General features: G+C 57.1%; 1 protein-coding gene across 7 annotated transcripts in view; it reads left to right on the top strand.

Moving 5' to 3' along the window:
• Cacna1h (calcium voltage-gated channel subunit alpha1 H) overlaps positions 1-16959 on the top strand; it is a 61649-nt gene that overhangs the window by 41114 nt on the left and 3576 nt on the right. The window contains exons 8-35 of one of the 7 annotated variants that reach the window (XM_023711789.1): positions 37-129; positions 827-1607; positions 3253-3689; positions 4126-4277; positions 4773-4958; positions 5408-5525; positions 5655-5798; positions 5946-6036; positions 6125-6336; positions 7574-7966; positions 8342-8442; positions 8580-8703; positions 8780-8848; positions 8967-9151; positions 9302-9428; positions 9539-9664; positions 9767-9856; positions 10067-10259; positions 10585-10602; positions 11662-11813; positions 12600-12709; positions 12824-12957; positions 13304-13374; positions 14493-14571; positions 15633-15754; positions 15832-16077; positions 16159-16333; positions 16553-16713. In XM_023711789.1, the coding sequence (XP_023567557.1) occupies positions 37-129; positions 827-1607; positions 3253-3689; positions 4126-4277; positions 4773-4958; positions 5408-5525; positions 5655-5798; positions 5946-6036; positions 6125-6336; positions 7574-7966; positions 8342-8442; positions 8580-8703; positions 8780-8848; positions 8967-9151; positions 9302-9428; positions 9539-9664; positions 9767-9856; positions 10067-10259; positions 10585-10602; positions 11662-11813; positions 12600-12709; positions 12824-12957; positions 13304-13374; positions 14493-14571; positions 15633-15754; positions 15832-16077; positions 16159-16333; positions 16553-16713 (4890 nt within the window). Of the gene's footprint in view, positions 1-36; positions 130-826; positions 1608-3252; positions 3690-4125; positions 4278-4772; positions 4959-5407; positions 5526-5642; positions 5799-5945; positions 6037-6124; positions 6337-7573; positions 7967-8341; positions 8443-8579; positions 8704-8779; positions 8849-8966; positions 9152-9301; positions 9429-9538; positions 9665-9766; positions 9857-10066; positions 10260-10584; positions 10603-11661; positions 11814-12599; positions 12710-12823; positions 12958-13303; positions 13375-14492; positions 14572-15632; positions 15755-15831; positions 16078-16158; positions 16334-16552; positions 16714-16959 lie in introns of all 7 variants that reach the window. The other 6 variants (XM_023711792.1, XM_023711788.1, XM_023711787.1 and 3 more) reach the window with 6 other exon arrangements.

Raw genomic sequence — 16959 nt, 5'->3', positions numbered from 1 at the left:
CTGCTTCTGTCCTGGAGTCACTGCTTTCCTCTGCAGGTGATCACACTGGAGGGCTGGGTAGACATCATGTACTATGTCATGGACGCCCACTCGTTTTATAACTTCATCTACTTCATCCTGCTCATCATTGTGAGTGTGGGCTAGGCGGGCAGACATTCAGCTCCAGGGATACAGTGTGTAGTGGGGGAGGATGGGACTCAGCATGAGGGTCCCTGTGCACACCCAGATGGAGGCTTCAGGGACTTGGGGATGTGCAAGCAGGTGGGCTGGAGGTCAGGGTTGCCAGGGCCTCCTGTCCAGCCTTCAGTGGAGGGCAAGGAGGATGGAAGCTGTGGGGTGGGAGAGGCTGGGGAGGGAAAAGGCCATGTTCTAGCTCCCAGTATGGCTTCTGTGGTCCTCCCTGTGGCTCTGGGGTACCCAGGCAGGGCCAGGTGAGTTTATCAAGCAGCAGAGCTTTTCAGGCCACTGAGTGCATGGGGGCCACCTGTGGGGACCCAGCAGGGAGAGGGGTAGGTGGAGACCATGTGTGTTCTCAACAACAAATAAGGATGGGTGGAGGGTAGTTCATGGTCTTTCCCTCAGGGCTGGAGAGAAGACAGTGGGTGTCATGTCAGGGTGGACCTGAAGAGGTGGGCAGGTTCCTTGGTGACCTTGAGGGAGATGCTAGGCTGTTCCCTAAGCCACAGGTAGTTATGTCATAAAGTATCTGCTCTGTGTCCCTTGGGGCCATTCCTACCATAGCGTCATGGCTGGATCCCAGCCCCACAGAGTGCAGCTAAGGGCTCAGCATGGAGCCAGGTTGGTGGTCATACCCACTCTGTCACAGGTGGGGTCCTTCTTCATGATCAACTTGTGCCTGGTGGTGATCGCCACTCAGTTCTCAGAGACCAAGCAGCGGGAGAACCAGCTGATGCGGGAGCAGCGTGCCCGCTACCTGTCCAATGACAGCACGCTGGCCAGCTTCTCAGAGCCAGGCAGTTGCTACGAGGAGCTGCTCAAGTACATGGGCCACGTCTTCCGAAAGGTCAAGCGCCGTAGCCTGCGTCTCTATGCCCGCTGGCAGAGCCGCTGGCATAAGAAGGCAGCCCCTAGTGCCACACTGCATGGCCAGGGTCCTGGGCAGCGGCAGCGGCAGGCAGGCAGGCGTGCAACCTCTGTGCACCATCTGGTCTACCACCATCACCATCACCACCACCACCACTACCACTTCAGCCATGGTGGCCCTCGTAGGCCCAACCCTGACCCCAGTGATACCAGGCTGGTCCGGGCCAATATGCCTTCTTGCCCACCCTCCCCCGGGCAGGGACCACCCAACTCCGAGTCTGTGCACAGTATCTATCATGCAGATTGCCATGTGGAAGGGCCCCAGGAGCGGGCACGGTTGGCACACACTGCAGCCACAGCCACAGCCAGCCTCAAGCTAGCCTCGGGACTGGGTACCATGAACTACCCCACCATCTTGCCCTCGGGCATGGGCAAAGGCAGCACCAGCCCCAGGCCCAAGGGGAAACGGAATGCTGGAAACCCCGGAGCCACAGGGCACAGCCCCCTGAGCCTGGGCAGCCCTGATCCCTATGAGAAGATCCAGCATGCAGTTGGGGAACACGGTGAGGACTCTGGCACTGTCCTTAGAGGGGGAAAAGGGAAGCCGGGATAGGGCGGCAACTATGAGTGTCACCCCTGCCCCAACTCTGTGACCGCACTTCTTATCCTCCACCCTCAACAGTGAACCTAAGCAGTTAACAGCCCAGTGCAGCAGAGTGTGACCAGGCAGATATTTCCCTTGGCCTCTTCCTGGCCAGCGAGGGACCATGTGCTCACTTTTTTGTCTTGTCTATAGCTCTGAGGTCTTGCAGAGCCCTTAGTGGCTGTAGGATCTGGCTCCTTTCTAAGTGTGGAAGCTGAGGCTGGGGTGGTGTGGGAGAGGAAGTCAGTGCCACAGAGTTCCTGAGGGTTGGGAGAGCACTGCCGCCCCAGGATGCTCACATAGTCAGGTTCTGTGCCAACTTGGAGGCCCTTCTGGGTTCTATGCAAGATGTAGTGAGGATGAGCTAGGCCTGCCTGCACCAGTGCTAGAGGTTATGGGAGTGCCAGGATACTCTGGACACACGTGCTTGCAGTCTGCACTGCTTATGAGGGTGGTCTCAGAGCCCACAACACAGCTTGGTGTTAGTGTGAAGCATGCTGGGACTCCAGTTTCAGTAGGTTCTCTGGGAACAGCAGTGTAGCTGTGCTAGGCTAACTTGTTTCCTGCAGCTGCCCACCAGCAGCCTGTACTGTTACATTTTCTTGGATGGTACAGCCCTGTCGTAGGGGTCTCTGTCCCTTTAGTGTCTGTACCACAGTGTTACAGGAGTGCCACTGTAGGGGATAGATTGTGTATGCCCACTGTATGTGGGACAGTGCAAGGTTATACACATGTGTGCTTGAGTGGCAGTGCAGTTATGTACATGTGTGCAGAACTACTTAATAGTGCACATGTGCATGTCTGGGTGCATGGGGGACAGTGCATGGCTGCATGGAAGTATGTGTGACAATGAGAACACTTCTCTGTGCTTAGAAGTGTGAACCCATGGTGTACACGTTTGCTCTTATATGAGACATGCACAGATGCACACATACATGCCCAAATATGAGGCAGTGTGTGGGTGCATGTCTGGGTGTGTGATTACAGGCATATGAGATAGCACACAAGTGGACATGTGCCTGAGTGTGACAGTACACCTGTGTATGTGACAGTATATAGATATACAAGTGTGTTCTGAGTTGTGTCAGATAATACATAGATAGACACATGGACTCAGATGTGTACTGGCAGCTGCATCTGATTGTAAATCCTCTGGCTGCTACAAAGGACCCCAGACTGGGCGGCCTAGAGCAACAGGAATTGACTCTCAGTTCTGGAAGCAGGAAGTCCAAAGCAAGGGTGTTACAGGGGCCATTCTTTCTGGATGCTCAGAGAGAGTCCCCTCCTCTTCCCCTTAACTCCTGATGACCATCATTTTCTTTCCGTATGTCTTTCTCCTCTGCCTGGAGTTTATCCATTTGGTTAAGGCCTTCCATCCTCTAGGGTGACAGCATCTTAACTGATGGCCTTTGTGTAGGACCTACTCCTGCATGAGGTCCCACTTAGAAGTTCTGGGCTTAGGATGTGAATGGGACAAGGCACCCTCACCTATGTGAGCATGGGTTTCTGGGGATCCTGAGTGTAGTATTGCTGTGCAAGCCTGACCCATCTATGCCCTCCTGCAGGCCTGGGCCGGGCCCCCAGTCACCTATCAGGCCTGAACGTGCCCTGCTCCCTGCCCAGCCCCCCAGCAGGCACACTCACCTGTGCACTGAAGAGCTGCCCGTACTGTGCCAGCGCCTTGGAGGACCCTGAGTTTGAGTTCAGTGGCTCAGAGAGTGGGGACTCGGACGTCCATGGGGTGTATGAATTCACGCAAGATGTGCAGCGTGATGACTGCCGGGACTCCATGCAGCTGCCCTCAGCAGATGTGCCTAGCCAGGGCAGTGTGCGGAGACCACAGGGGCAGGCAGCACCTGGTGAGCCACGTGGGCTGGGCCACCTGTGTGCCTCCTTCAGCGGCAAGCTGCGCCGCATTGTGGACAGCAAGTACTTCAACCGTGGCATCATGGTGGCCATCCTCGTCAACACACTGAGCATGGGCGTCGAGTACCATGAGCAGGTGGGCCCGTTGGGGACTGCAGACCCTGTACACCAGGCCTTCTTCAGCCCTGGGATCAGGGCCTGGCCAATACCAGAAGCAGCTAGGCCCAGTAGCTGCTCAAAGGTCCTTCCACCACTTTGAGACCCTGTTGCACCTCCACAGCCCACCTCCGCTCCTGGTGCAATAGTTCACCGTGCTTCTCGAGCCCTGTGCCTGTGGGGCTGGTGGGAAGGGGGTGTTGCTGGAGGCCTTCAGCAGACACTGCCCCATCATGACGACAGGCAGGGAGGTAGTGGATCTTAGCACCCTCGCTTCTTTCCCCTGTTCCTGAGATGTTGTGTAGCTTTTCTGTCCCTTGGACCCTTGACAAAGCCTGACCTGTTGTAGGGCAGCATCCAAAAGATGTGGGAGCCCCCTGAGCAGAACCCCCTGACCACTCCTCTCCCACCTGCAGCCTGATGAGCTGACTAATGCACTAGAGATCAGCAACATCGTGTTCACCAGCATGTTTGCCCTGGAAATGCTGCTGAAGCTGCTAGCCTGTGGCCCCTTGGGCTATATCCGGAATCCCTACAACATCTTTGATGGCATCATTGTGGTCATCAGGTGGGTCCCATTCCTGGCTAGCCAGAGAGCCTGAGGTGCACCACTTCCTGCAGAAACCACAGAGAGCAAAGACCCATCCCCACAAGGGAACATTAGTGATGGTGTACAGTGGGCTGGTGGCCTCATCCTCCCATGACCACAGTCAGGTGTGCACAGGACACACACACCCCAGTCAGGTGTATCTAGAATACCACTCTGTGGAGGAGCAGAGGGGTGGTCGGCAGCCTTCCAGCCCGAAGACCCGTTTACAGAACCCAGTCCTCTGAGAGGACAGCTTGGAAGCTGAGTCATTCTGGTCCCTGAGGACATGTGCTGTACAAAAGCAACCTAGAACAGAAAGAAAAATTCGAGAGTGACCTTTTCCCCAGAGGAACAACCTTACAGGGGGAAGCCTGGCACCTAGCAGGGAAGGGGTGCTGACAGTCCTGCATCTGGGAAGAAGACGTTGGGGTCCGGTCAGGCTGTCCTGACCCTTGCTCTGACACTCACCTGCAGTGTCTGGGAGATCGTGGGACAGGCAGATGGCGGGCTGTCAGTGCTGCGTACCTTCCGGCTGCTGAGGGTGCTGAAGCTGGTGCGGTTCCTGCCAGCACTGAGGCGGCAACTCGTGGTGCTCATGAAGACCATGGACAATGTGGCCACTTTCTGCATGCTGCTTATGCTGTTCATCTTCATTTTCAGGTGAGTGCCAGCCATATGACAGACATGGTGTTAGATAGGCGGCAAAGTGGTACCTTTTGTGACAAGAGCCCTGGGGAAGAGGACCTCCCCACTGGCCCTGAGTGTAGTGTCCACAGACGCTCGGTCACTGCTCTGCTGCTCAGGCAGTCAGTGAGCTCCTCCTGTGTTCTGGCCTGGGAAGTGGGGCCAGGCTGGCTGTGCTCTTGGGTCCACCGAAAGGTGAGGGGAGAGCTGAGAATGGGCCAGGCATGTGGTGAGTGGGCAGTCCAGGCAGGGGGTTCTCCGCCCCAGAGCTCAAGGTGGTATCCAGGTCCTGGCCCCTCCCCAGAGCCAGAGTGGCCATGCTGCTTCTAGCCTTGATCTTCTCACTTGCAAAGTAGACAGCTCAGCCCTGAGCTGAGGGCACTGCCCAGGGGGCCCCTCTAGCTCAGCCCCCTGTCCTGTCCTAGTATCCTGGGTATGCACCTCTTTGGCTGCAAGTTCAGCCTGAAGACAGACACGGGGGACACCGTACCTGACAGGAAGAATTTCGACTCCCTGCTGTGGGCCATCGTCACCGTGTTCCAGGTACCACAGGGCTAGAGCCCTGAGCAGTGGGGACAGTGGGAACAGTGAACCTTGTCCCCAGGGAGGTTGTGGGTGTCTTTGGGCTCTGAGCCCCCTCAGTGCGAGGACACCCCCCAGATCCTAACACAGGAGGACTGGAACGTGGTTCTGTACAACGGCATGGCCTCTACCTCCTCCTGGGCTGCCCTCTACTTCGTGGCCCTGATGACCTTCGGAAACTACGTCCTCTTCAACCTGCTGGTGGCCATCCTGGTGGAGGGCTTCCAGGCAGAGGTGAGGAGTACAGGGAAAGGCAGGGGCCTGGGCAGGTGGCTGGACCCTCTGCACTCCATGCTGGCCCTGGTGGTAACTACATCCTGTTCCAGGCACATATGGTTATACCACAGGGCCTCACATTCCCCTTGTGCTTTATGGGTGCAGGGTGATGCCAACAGGTCAGACACAGATGAGGATAAGACATCTACCCGCTTTGAGGAGGATTTTGATAAGCTAAGAGACCTACAAGCCACAGGTATGTGTATGAAAAGTGGGTGGGGCTGGCTGGATGACAGCAGAGCAGCAAGTTCCCATTCCTGAGAGGCTCATGGGACTCCTGCTAGCAGAGATGAAGATGTACTCACTGGCAGTGACCCCCAATGGGCATCTGGAAGGCCGGGGCAGCCTGCCCCCTCCGCTCATCATGCACACAGCTGCCACACCCATGCCCACTCCCCGGAGCTCACCACGCCTGGATACAGCCCACGGCCTCCTGGACTCACGGCGCAGCAGCAGTGGCTCCATGGACCCCCAGTTGGGAGACCAGAGGTCACTGGTAGGAATTGTCTCCTGCCCAGCCCTAGGTACCTTCTCCCCTGAAGCAAATGAGGGTCCCACTTGCCCTGTGCATAACAAGAAAGGTGCTGTGCTCTATGGGTGGGTTGGGGCCATCACTCACAGTAAGTGTGAGACAAGATTACAGTCCAGCACAAAGCACATCAGAGGGTAAAGCAAACAAAGGCCAACAGAAACATACCAAACAAGGCCTGTGAGACAGGATGACAGTGGGGTGGAGGAGTCATGCATCCCACGGATGGACACAGCAGCTTAAGTCTATTGAAAATAAACTGTAAGGACACTACCCCCATGCGTGTGGATGGTTCTGACTGCTAAGACCTCCAGAAAGGTCTTAGAGTGGGAGAGGGACCTCGAGGTCAGCTAACTAGGCAAGCTGAGGGACAGCAGGGGCAGATACACAGCAGGGTTGGTGAGAGGAGGTACCCATGGCTATGCAAAGAACACAGGGAGCCCCTAGGGGCCAAGCCTCTGAGCACATTTTATCACAGTCAGTGCCAAGATCCTTAAGAGGCAGAAAGAGGTGGGCTAGCAGAAACCAAAACTTGGCTCCTGCTGGACCCAGGAGTCCAGGATGGTCACAACAGAGTGTCTAAATAGAGATCATGGACCGACCTGACACCTTGGCAGACTAAAACATCTGCTTAGGCAGAGAGCAGCAGCCAGGGTTCAATCCCTGGCGTGCTGTGCCAGCCCTGCCCGCGGAGTGTGCTAAGATGGTGATTGAGACTGGGCATGGTGGCGTGCACCTATAACCCCAGCACTTGTGAGGCGGGAAACAGGAGAATCATTATGAGTCTAATCTATGTAATGATAGCCTGTAGATCCTGTCCTAAATATAGAAATAAATAAATAAATATCCTCAGGAAAGTGCCCTGGGTGGGTCTGACTTTATGCCTTGAGACAAGAGGCAAATTTCATTTCTGCATGTCTAGAGATAATGGGTATGAAACTGGGCAACAACTGGCCCTTGCTAGCTGCTCCCATAATAACCCACTGAGCAAGTGCCCAGCATTGTCAGGTGTCACTCAAAGACGCAACCTAGACATTGTGTCCTGCAGCATACTTGCTAGGTGATGGCTATGCATAGCGAGTATTCTGTAAACACCAGTCAGGACTACTGGCAGGGACCCATGGGAAAGGACTCTAGCCTGGAAGTGGTTGTCTGGGGAGCCCTAGACCTATGGCTGGCCTGTTCACGTACCCTCACTTTCCAGGCCAGCCTGCGCAGCTCACCCTGTACCCACTGGGGCCCCAACAGCGCCTGGAGCAGCCGGCGCTCAAGCTGGAACAGCTTGGGCCGTGCACCCAGCCTCAAGCGCCGCAGTCAGTGTGGGGAGCGTGAGTCACTGCTGTCTGGTGAGGGCAAGGGCAGCACAGATGACGAAGCTGAGGACAGCAGGCTGGGCATGGTAACCCGCCCACTGCGGCGTGCTGAATCCTTGGACCACCGCAGCACTCTGGAGCTGCGGTCCCCCCGGCTGGCCAGCCACCTGCCTGCCAAGCTCCATGACTGCCCTGGGCAGACAGTGGCCCTTCCCAACGAGTTCTTCCTGCGCATTGACAGCCATAGGGAGGAGGTGGCTGACCTCGATGATGATGTGGAGGATGTAAGTTGGATGGGCACTGTGGGCCTGGCCAGACTGACCACCCTGACTCCTTCCTTGGGGCTGGTTCTCCAAAACACAGCCTAGGCAGGACTTGGGTGTCATTCATGGGACCTGAAGGAGCATGAGTGGCCTGGCCAGGGATAGAGTCCAGCATCAGCTTTCATGGGCCCTTGTCCCTTACCCTGGAGGTCACAACTAGCCAGGAGGTGCCTGGTAGAGGAGGCCCCCAGGAGCATCCCTGCAGCCTTGTGACCATCTAGCGTGGTTGCACATCTTCTGGGTGGGGAGGACAAGGTTCATGAGATGGAGGTGATGAGGATGTGGTGGACTGCCCTGGCAAGGAGATAAAGACTCTGAGGCTCTCTCTTCCCCCAGAGCTGCTGCTTTCGCCTACACAAGATGCTGGAGCCCTACACGCCCCAGTGGTGCCGCAGTCGAGAGTCCTGGGCCCTATACCTCTTCTCCCCGCAAAACAGGTGAGGAGGCATTGCCCCCTTGCTAGCCCAGCTTCCCCCTCCCTCCCATGGGTAGCCACAGGGGCTCTGTGAGGCAGCAGCTTGTCTGGGGCTGTCCTGGACTCCAGCCAGGTGTGCTGATTCAGTCACCTCCCCAGGCTGCGAGCTTTCTGCCAGAAGATCATTGCACACAAGATGTTTGACCATGTGGTCCTCCTCTTCATCTTCCTCAACTGCATCACCATAGCCCTAGAAAGGCCAGATATTGACCCCAGCAGCACTGTGAGTTTCTGGGGCATCTGGCCAGGTGGGGAGCAGGTGGTATGGGTGCAGCCTTCCCATCAGCCTCTCCCTACAGGAACGAGCCTTCCTCAGCGTTTCCAACTACATCTTCACAGCCATCTTCGTGACTGAGATGATGGTGAAGGTACCAAGGTGTCCCTGTCACCCTCTCTGTTGAAGTCCCCATCTGGCCCCATGACCCCTGGCTACCCTGACCCTGGACTCTTCCAGCCAAGCCATGTACATGGACACCTTCTCTGCAGGTGGTGGCCCTAGGCCTGTTGTGGGGAGAGCGTGCATACCTGCAGAGTAGCTGGAATGTGCTGGATGGGCTGCTGGTCCTGGTGTCCCTGGTTGACATCGTAGTGGCCATGGCCTCAGCTGGTGGTGCCAAGATTCTAGGCATCTTGCGTGTGCTGCGCCTGTTGCGGACCCTGCGGCCTCTGAGGTAAGTGGAACAGAAGAACCCTGTAGGACCCAGAGAAGACCTGCAGCACAGTCCTTCTCTGCCACCCATTCAGCTCCACCTTGAGGTCACTGCACTTGCCACATTTTATCTTGAGTGGGGCCAACAGCACATCCTCTCTGTTGGCTCCAGGGTCATCAGCCGGGCTCCAGGCCTCAAACTGGTGGTGGAGACTCTCATATCATCTCTCAGGCCCATTGGGAACATCGTCCTCATTTGCTGTGCCTTTTTCATCATCTTTGGCATCCTGGGAGTGCAGGTAGGCGTGATTAGCTGAGCTAGACTGGGAGAACTGGCTGGGCTCAGGGCTAGGGTGGGTGGGGTAGGGTGCCTCAGCCTGGGCCCTGGGTGATAGCTTTGCCCTACCAGCTCTTCAAGGGGAAGTTCTACTTCTGTGAGGGCTCCGACACCAGGAATATCTCCACCAAGGCTGAGTGTCGGGCTGCCCACTACCGCTGGGTACGGCGCAAATACAACTTTGATAATCTTGGCCAGGTGGGTAGGCCAGCCATGGGGCGCAAGCAGGGGTGGTAGTGGTGGGGCTTTTGGATCAGGTGTTGACCCCAGCCCTACCAATGATGTCTGCCCACCCCACAGGCATTGATGTCCCTATTCGTGTTATCATCCAAGGATGGCTGGGTGAACATCATGTATGATGGGCTGGATGCTGTGGGCATTGACCAACAGGTGCGTGGCTGGGCACCCACTATGGGTTGCTTTAACAAAGGCCCAGTGTCCCTGGGGTTGAGGTAGATTACCTCAGAAGTCATCTCCAGAGGATGTATCCAGCCTGAGCACTTGGGTGAGGTCCTCTGCAAACCAGGCCTGGAGTAGGTCTTAGGCAGGGAAGTAGGCCAGTGGCCAGTGGCCAGATACCCACCACTTTGTATGCTACAGCCTGTGCAGAACCATAACCCCTGGATGCTGCTGTATTTCATCTCCTTCCTGCTCATCGTCAGCTTCTTTGTGCTCAACATGTTCGTGGGTGTTGTGGTAGAGAATTTCCATAAGTGCCGGCAGCACCAAGAGGCTGAGGAGGCTCGGAGACGGGAAGAGAAGCGGCTGCGGAGGATGGAGAGGAAGCGCAGGAGTAAGGCGCCCGGGGTGGCAGTGGCGGGTCGGTACCTGTGCGCACTGTGGTGGCACTGTGCTGGGCCTGCAGTCCCTCCCTGAATGGCTCTGCACAGGCGCCTTGCATGGGCCGGCCTCACAGAAGGATTAGCAGGAGGGTCAGCAGGGACCTAAAAAGTAGATGGGGCATCTCAGATGCCTCCTGCCTGCCAAATTTGGGTCTGCCCAAGTCCTCTGTGGAGCTAGAGCAGGCTGTGGCTCAGGGGCAGGGGACTTCGCACACAGGCCTGAGAGTCCCCTCTGCCCCTCACTGTGGCCACTCAGACATCTCCTTGTCTTTCCAGGCACCTTCCCCAGCCCAGGTACCTGCTGCCCGCATGCCCCGCACACACGCTCAGCCCGCTTCTGCCAGCCACCGCATGGGGAGGGGTGTGCCACTAGGGGTGCTGGGGTCCACCACAGGGTGGGCACAGTGCCAGGGTGATGAGTGCCAGTAGGGGTGGTGGGAGGAATGGCTCAGGCTGCCTGCTGGTGTCCTTACTGCTGACCTTGCTCCTGTGTGACCATCTGCAGCCTGCATGTATGCATGATCAGGGGACAAGGGCAGGGACAGGGATGAGCTACCTTCCTCCTGCTGGCTCTGGATGTTTTGTCTTTTGCACTGGCCACTGGCTCCTTTGGCTGCCCAAGCTGAGCCAAGCTCTAGTGATGCATGCTGGACCAAGGAGCATGAGGGTCCAGGGTGGTGGGTCATTTCCCATTGGCACTGGCTCTCCCTGGTCCTGGGTCTTCAGCCCCTCAGTGCCTGCTTCTGTCTCTTGTCCTAGGGATGGATGGCCCACATCATCCTCTATAGGCCTCCCTAAGGGTTACTGGGGGCTGCTACAGAGAAACCTGGAAGAGGGGTACACACAGTGAAGGGTGTCCCATGAAGGCTCCTATCTTACTGTTCTGTTGTAACATAATCCTTGGAGGGCAGGGAGTTACCTTCATCTCTGTATGTGGGGTCTGCAGGGCCCAGTCTTATGTCTCCAGGATATAGCATGGACATAGGCCGTGGACACAGGCCAAACCCTCCTGCTGCCCACCACAAGCCCCAGGAGGGTAGAGTCTGGGTGGGGACCAGAGGGCTCTAGGGCGGCTATAGAAGCTTCTGTTTCCCTCCCGGGGCCATCTTGACCCATGGTCTGGGAAGTTGATCTTCCTCAGGCACCAGGCATTTTCTGGCCCATAGATAGCCTCACGGGGAGTTTATTCTCAGCTAGAATGGAGTCCCTTCACAAAACAGCCCCCTCCTTCAGCCTCATGTGAGCTCCTGGGCTCCAGCCAGGCCCTCCCTGAGCCGCCCTACCCTTGGCCTCCTGGGAGGAGATGGAGACATCCTGGTGCTACCAGAGCACTGACCCACCCTCTCCCTGCAGAGGCTCAGCGCCGACCCTACTATGCCGACTATTCTCATACACGTCGCTCCATCCACACTCTATGCACCAGTCACTACCTGGACCTCTTCATCACCTTTATCATCGGCCTCAATGTCATCACCATGTCCATGGAGCACTACAACCAGCCCAAGGTGCTGGCGGTCAGGGAAGGACACTGGAGGGCTGTGCCAGTATGGGGGCCCCACTGAGCGCTCACTGGGACATGGGTTTTGGAGGGAGTCAGGTGATCCTTTTTAAACGGGAGAGAACTCAGTGACCCCCCCCCCACTCCAGGGGATGGGGTGGTTCTCTCTAGCCTGCAAGTCTTATTGCTGGGAAATTGGCTCTAATGTCTGCAGTAAAATTAACCACAGCCCCTTTCAGTCTGCTAAATGTGAATCTCCATCCTTTTGTTAATGTGTATCATTCCCTAGAGGAAGGCTGAGGCCATAAAAGAGTGGAGTTTTTCATTGGCAATATGTTTAGCCTTAAGAAATGTCACTTTGTGGAAAGCTAAGGATAGTGGGCCTGCTGGGGTCCCTACCTAGGCTGAAGATGACCAGGAGCCTAGATTCCTCCTGTTCTTGAAGGTTCCCTCAGGGGCACAGGGTGATACCCTCTAGGTCCTACACTGGCTCCAGATTGTAAGTGCTTAGTGGCAGGCCTCACAAGGCTGGCCAGTGAGCAGGGCAGGAGGGGCTGCAGTGACCAGGACGCTGCTGGGCTGTGAACCTGGGAGGCACCTTCCCCCAGTTTCTCTGCAGCGTGGACTGTGTGTCTAGCTGGGGATTGAGACCTGGCTGCCAACACCAGGGAGACACCTGCCAGCGAGGCTACCACTGCATGACTACAGGAGGCCATGTGGGGAGGTGACAGGCATAAAGAGGGCCGGGTAGCCTGGCTGAGGCCCTGTCATCAGCTTTACCCTCTGCCTTTAGTCGCTGGATGAGGCCCTCAAGTACTGCAACTACGTGTTCACCATCGTCTTTGTCTTTGAGGCTGCACTAAAGCTGGTGGCCTTTGGGTTCCGGAGGTTCTTCAAGGACAGGTATGGGCAGGCCCCTTGGCAACCAGGGAGGAGACTCCTGTTTCACCTCCCAGGTGGGTTCTGAGGTGGGACCTGATGTAGTGGTCACATTGACGTGTGCTTTTCACTGGCCAGGTGGAACCAGCTGGACCTGGCCATTGTCCTGCTATCTATCATGGGCATTGCTCTAGAAGAGATCGAGATGAACGCTGCACTGCCCATCAACCCCACCATCATCCGTATCATGCGTGTACTCCGCATCGCCCGCGGTAAGCGGCCCTTATGCCATTCTCCCCAAGGGCCATAGGCCAGTGGTGGCAAACCTTGTAGAGCTTTCAGTGATAACAAAAAGCCCACTGTGGCTCAGGTGCTATGGATTTGCTGCCACTCCAATAGGCTATTGGCTGAACTGTGCTGGGCCAGCAGAACAGATGGCAGATAGACCTGAGTACTCTGCCCCATGCCTGGTCTCCATCCTTACCTGTGTCTGAGATGTCTGCAAGGGGCTGCGTTGAGGTGGGGGGAGGTCGTAGAGTCCAGGCTGGAAGTGAGGGGATGTGACCCTGGACAATCAGGGATCAGCCAGGCCTGCTAACACTTAGCTCCTGGCCCTAGTGCTGAAGCTGCTCAAGATGGCCACGGGCATGCGGGCCCTGCTGGACACCGTAGTACAAGCCCTGCCCCAGGTAGGTCGGGGCCCAAGCACCGCCCAAGAGTGGGCACCGCGTGTCATCAAGGATAAGGCCACAGGAAGGGCCTGGCTCATGTCCCTGTCTCCCTCCCTCATGTGCCTGGTCCCACAACTGTGGTCTTGGCCCATGTGTGCCTCAGCTGAGCTGAAAGGTAGATAGGCCACTGCCTTGGTTCCTGCCTCTGGGCAAGAACAGTGACCATGGTCTGCCCCAACTGTATACTTCTGGAGGCAAAGAGCCACAGAAAGAGGGTCAAGGCAGAGATGAGCGGGGGCTGAGGCAGGCTTGCCTGTAACGGCAGAGGACTGCAGCCTTGGGGTTGCTGGGGTTCCTGTCCTTACTTCTTGTACCCTTGGTCCCACCGTGGTCTTTGCTGGTTTTAAGACACTTATTGGGGGGCTCAGTCCCTGGGCAACCACTGGCCACTGCCCAACCTGTAGGCTACCTGCCCTATCTCTGGACTCTGCCCTTCAGCTGAAAGTTCCCTCGCCACATCTCCAGCACTCCCCTGTCCCCCGCCTCCCTTCTAGCAGCCTTGCCGCTGGCACCTGTTTATCCGTGTGCCCACCCGCTGGCCCTCCGTTCCATCCCCTGCATGCCGACCTCTAGCAGCATTCTGTGTTTCCCCTGAGTGACACTCCCAAGTGCTACTCAGTTTCACTGAGTTCAGCTGTCCTGGGGATGGGAACAAAGAGGGCTGGGCTAGGTTGTTTGAATGGCCTTCCTGTCCACTGTGAGCACTGGCAGGGGTCCCTATCCTGGGGTCTGAGGTGGAGTCGGCCCACACAGGGAGGGCCAGGGAACAGCACACTCCAGGCCTTGGGCAAAGCACCTGCTGGAGGTGGAATGGCTGGGGGGCAGTTGCTCAGAGGCAGGATGAGGAGGGGTCTGTGGGGACCAGTGAGAGCCAGAGGTTGGCAGGGAGGGGGAGGGTACTGAATGCTGGACAAGAACAAGGAGCTCCAGGGGGTGCAAGAGACTGCAAAGCCCGGGTGGTGGTGTCTGCAGCCATCTCTGGCCCTCTTCTGACCTCCCTGAGCAGTGGGTGCCGGACCTGTGCCGAGGGCTGGATGGCAGCCAGTCTGACCCCTTTCTGCTTCTTTCTCATGTAGGTAGGGAACCTTGGTCTTCTTTTCATGCTCCTGTTTTTTATCTATGCTGCCCTGGGAGTGGAGCTGTTTGGGAGGCTTGGTGAGTGCAGCACACAGACATGGCGCCGGGGAAGTGTGACTGCTGTGCTCAGCCCTGACCCCCCACGTCTGTGCCCTGGGCAGCTCTGCTCACTGGCCCCGACCTGGCCAGCCCACCAGCTCTTGGGGTGTCCCTTCTAACCTCGTCAGCCTTCCAGGAGCCCCAAGCTTGCAGCAGGCACACATGGGCTGCTGCACGCACAGAGGCACTCAGACCAGCAACACAGACATGTCTGCACACAGACCCAGACGCACAGGCCAGGCTACACTCAGGGCAGGTGAGGGTCACTCACAAACACTCCTGCTCACACATGCTCACACACTCACGTGCTCATGTCATCATATAAGCTCACACAGCATACCTCATCCTGACCCCTACATGGTTCCCAGGAGACAGATGCCACCAATGTTTTTATTTTAAATTTATACTATTATTCATGTATCTATTTTTTACAGTACTGGGGATTGAACCCAGAACTTTCGCACTGAGTTTCATTCCAGCATCTTTGTTTTTGGTGAAGCAGTGTCTCACTAAGTCTCACTAAGTCACTGAGGAAGGATTCGAGCTTGCAGTCCCTCTGCCTCAACCTTCGATGGTGGGCTCTCAGTCATGGACTGCCATACCTGGCTCTAGGTCCTTTTAGATTGTCACCAGAGACACTGCCCATTCTGGGCTGGGGTACGTGGGGACCTCCACAGGCAGCAGTCCCTATTTACCCTTTTCTAGTTCCCAGGTCAGCCTGGGGCCTGGTGGGCTCTGGATAGCAGGTGGCCACCCTGGCTATCAGCCTGGGATCTGCCCACCCAGGGGAGCTTGGTCCAGGCCCAAATGTTCCAGCTGCTTCCCAGGACTATAGGTTACCCCAGCTGGGTTTGATGACTCATACCCCAGGCCCAGCAGTCAGGGCACCCTGTCACTGCACAGAAGCCAAAAGCATACTGACCACTCACAGCTGTGAGCCAAGAGGCCAGGCCTGTGCAGGAGGGTGAAGTGTAGGCAGTGCTGTCAGCTGAGAATGAGTTAGGGCAGAGTGGCTGAAAACCCACCCCCAACCCCTGCAGAGTGCAGCGAGGACAACCCCTGTGAGGGCCTGAGCCGACACGCCACCTTCTCCAACTTTGGCATGGCATTCCTCACACTCTTCCGCGTGTCCACTGGTGACAACTGGAATGGGATCATGAAGGTACCGTTGGGGCCTCCAGAGGTGGGCACCTGCTGGTGAGGGCAGCCAGAGTATAACCCTGCTGCCTGTCGACCCAGGACACATTGCGTGAGTGCACCCGCGAGGACAAGCACTGCCTCAGCTATCTGCCAGCGCTCTCGCCCATCTACTTCGTCACCTTTGTGCTAGTAGCCCAGTTTGTGCTGGTCAACGTTGTGGTTGCTGTACTCATGAAACACCTGGAAGAGAGCAACAAGGAGGCCCGTGAGGATGCTGAGATGGATGCAGAGGTTGAGTTAGAGCTGGCACAGGAGGCCCCAACACACCCCCAGCCCAGGACACAGGTGAGTCCAGCAAGGGAGAGGGGCTAGGGGTGTAGTATAGGGGTGGCCTTAGGCTGATGGGCAAGGCCTCCCTGCCCCCAGGACAGCCCAGGCTGTGGGCCAGATGCCTCGAACCTCCTGGTCGTACGCAAGGTGTCCGTATCCAGGATGCTGTCGCTACCCAGTGACAGCTACATGTTCCGACCCGTGGCACCTGCTGCAGCTCCCCACCCACTGCAGGAAGTGGAGATGGAGACCTATTCAGGTGCCCCTTCAGGTACAGGCCCTGGCAAGGGTGTGGGGTATGGGGCCAGGCAAGGAGGAGAATGGGAGCCAGGAAGAGGATGGACCAGGGCAGATGAAGGCTGGGTAGGAAGGCAGACAGGCACTGAGCAAGAGAGCGGATGGGGGTTGGGCTGAGCAAGCTGCAGTGGGCAGGGTAGGGTGGTGGAGACAGGGTGCTAGGACACTCAGTTCAGATACATCCCTGTCCCAGGGCCAGCCACCTCTGCTCACTCTCCACCCCTGGAGCCCTGTGCCTCCCTCCAGGTTCCACCAGCGACATCCTCCCCAGCCAAGGGCACTGATCCCCAGTGTGCTCCACCCCCTCGGGGTGCACCCCGCTCCCCCAGCCTTGGCCGGCTGCTGTGCAGACAGGTAGGGGAGCTCTTGCCCCTTGGGGCTGAGAACTTTATCCTTTCTTCTACCCACTTGGAGGAGGCACAAGCCTGGGCCATGTCCTGGGGACTCAAGGTTGCCTGGATGTTATTAGGTGGTCTCAGAGTATTAGGGCCACTGTACTGTGCAGCCCAGGGTACAACAGCAGACCTGGTCTCAGGACCTGGGTCTCTTGTCTATTCAGGGACCAACCACTTTTGGTGGCTGCAGTGTGGCAGGCACGCA

Source organism: Octodon degus, unplaced genomic scaffold, assembly GCF_000260255.1.
Source record: "Octodon degus isolate 3935 unplaced genomic scaffold, OctDeg1.0 scaffold00021, whole genome shotgun sequence".
NCBI lineage: Eukaryota > Metazoa > Chordata > Mammalia > Rodentia > Octodontidae > Octodon > Octodon degus.
Note: the sequence above shows the minus strand (reverse complement) of the source record. Positions and strands in the feature narration are given on the sequence as shown.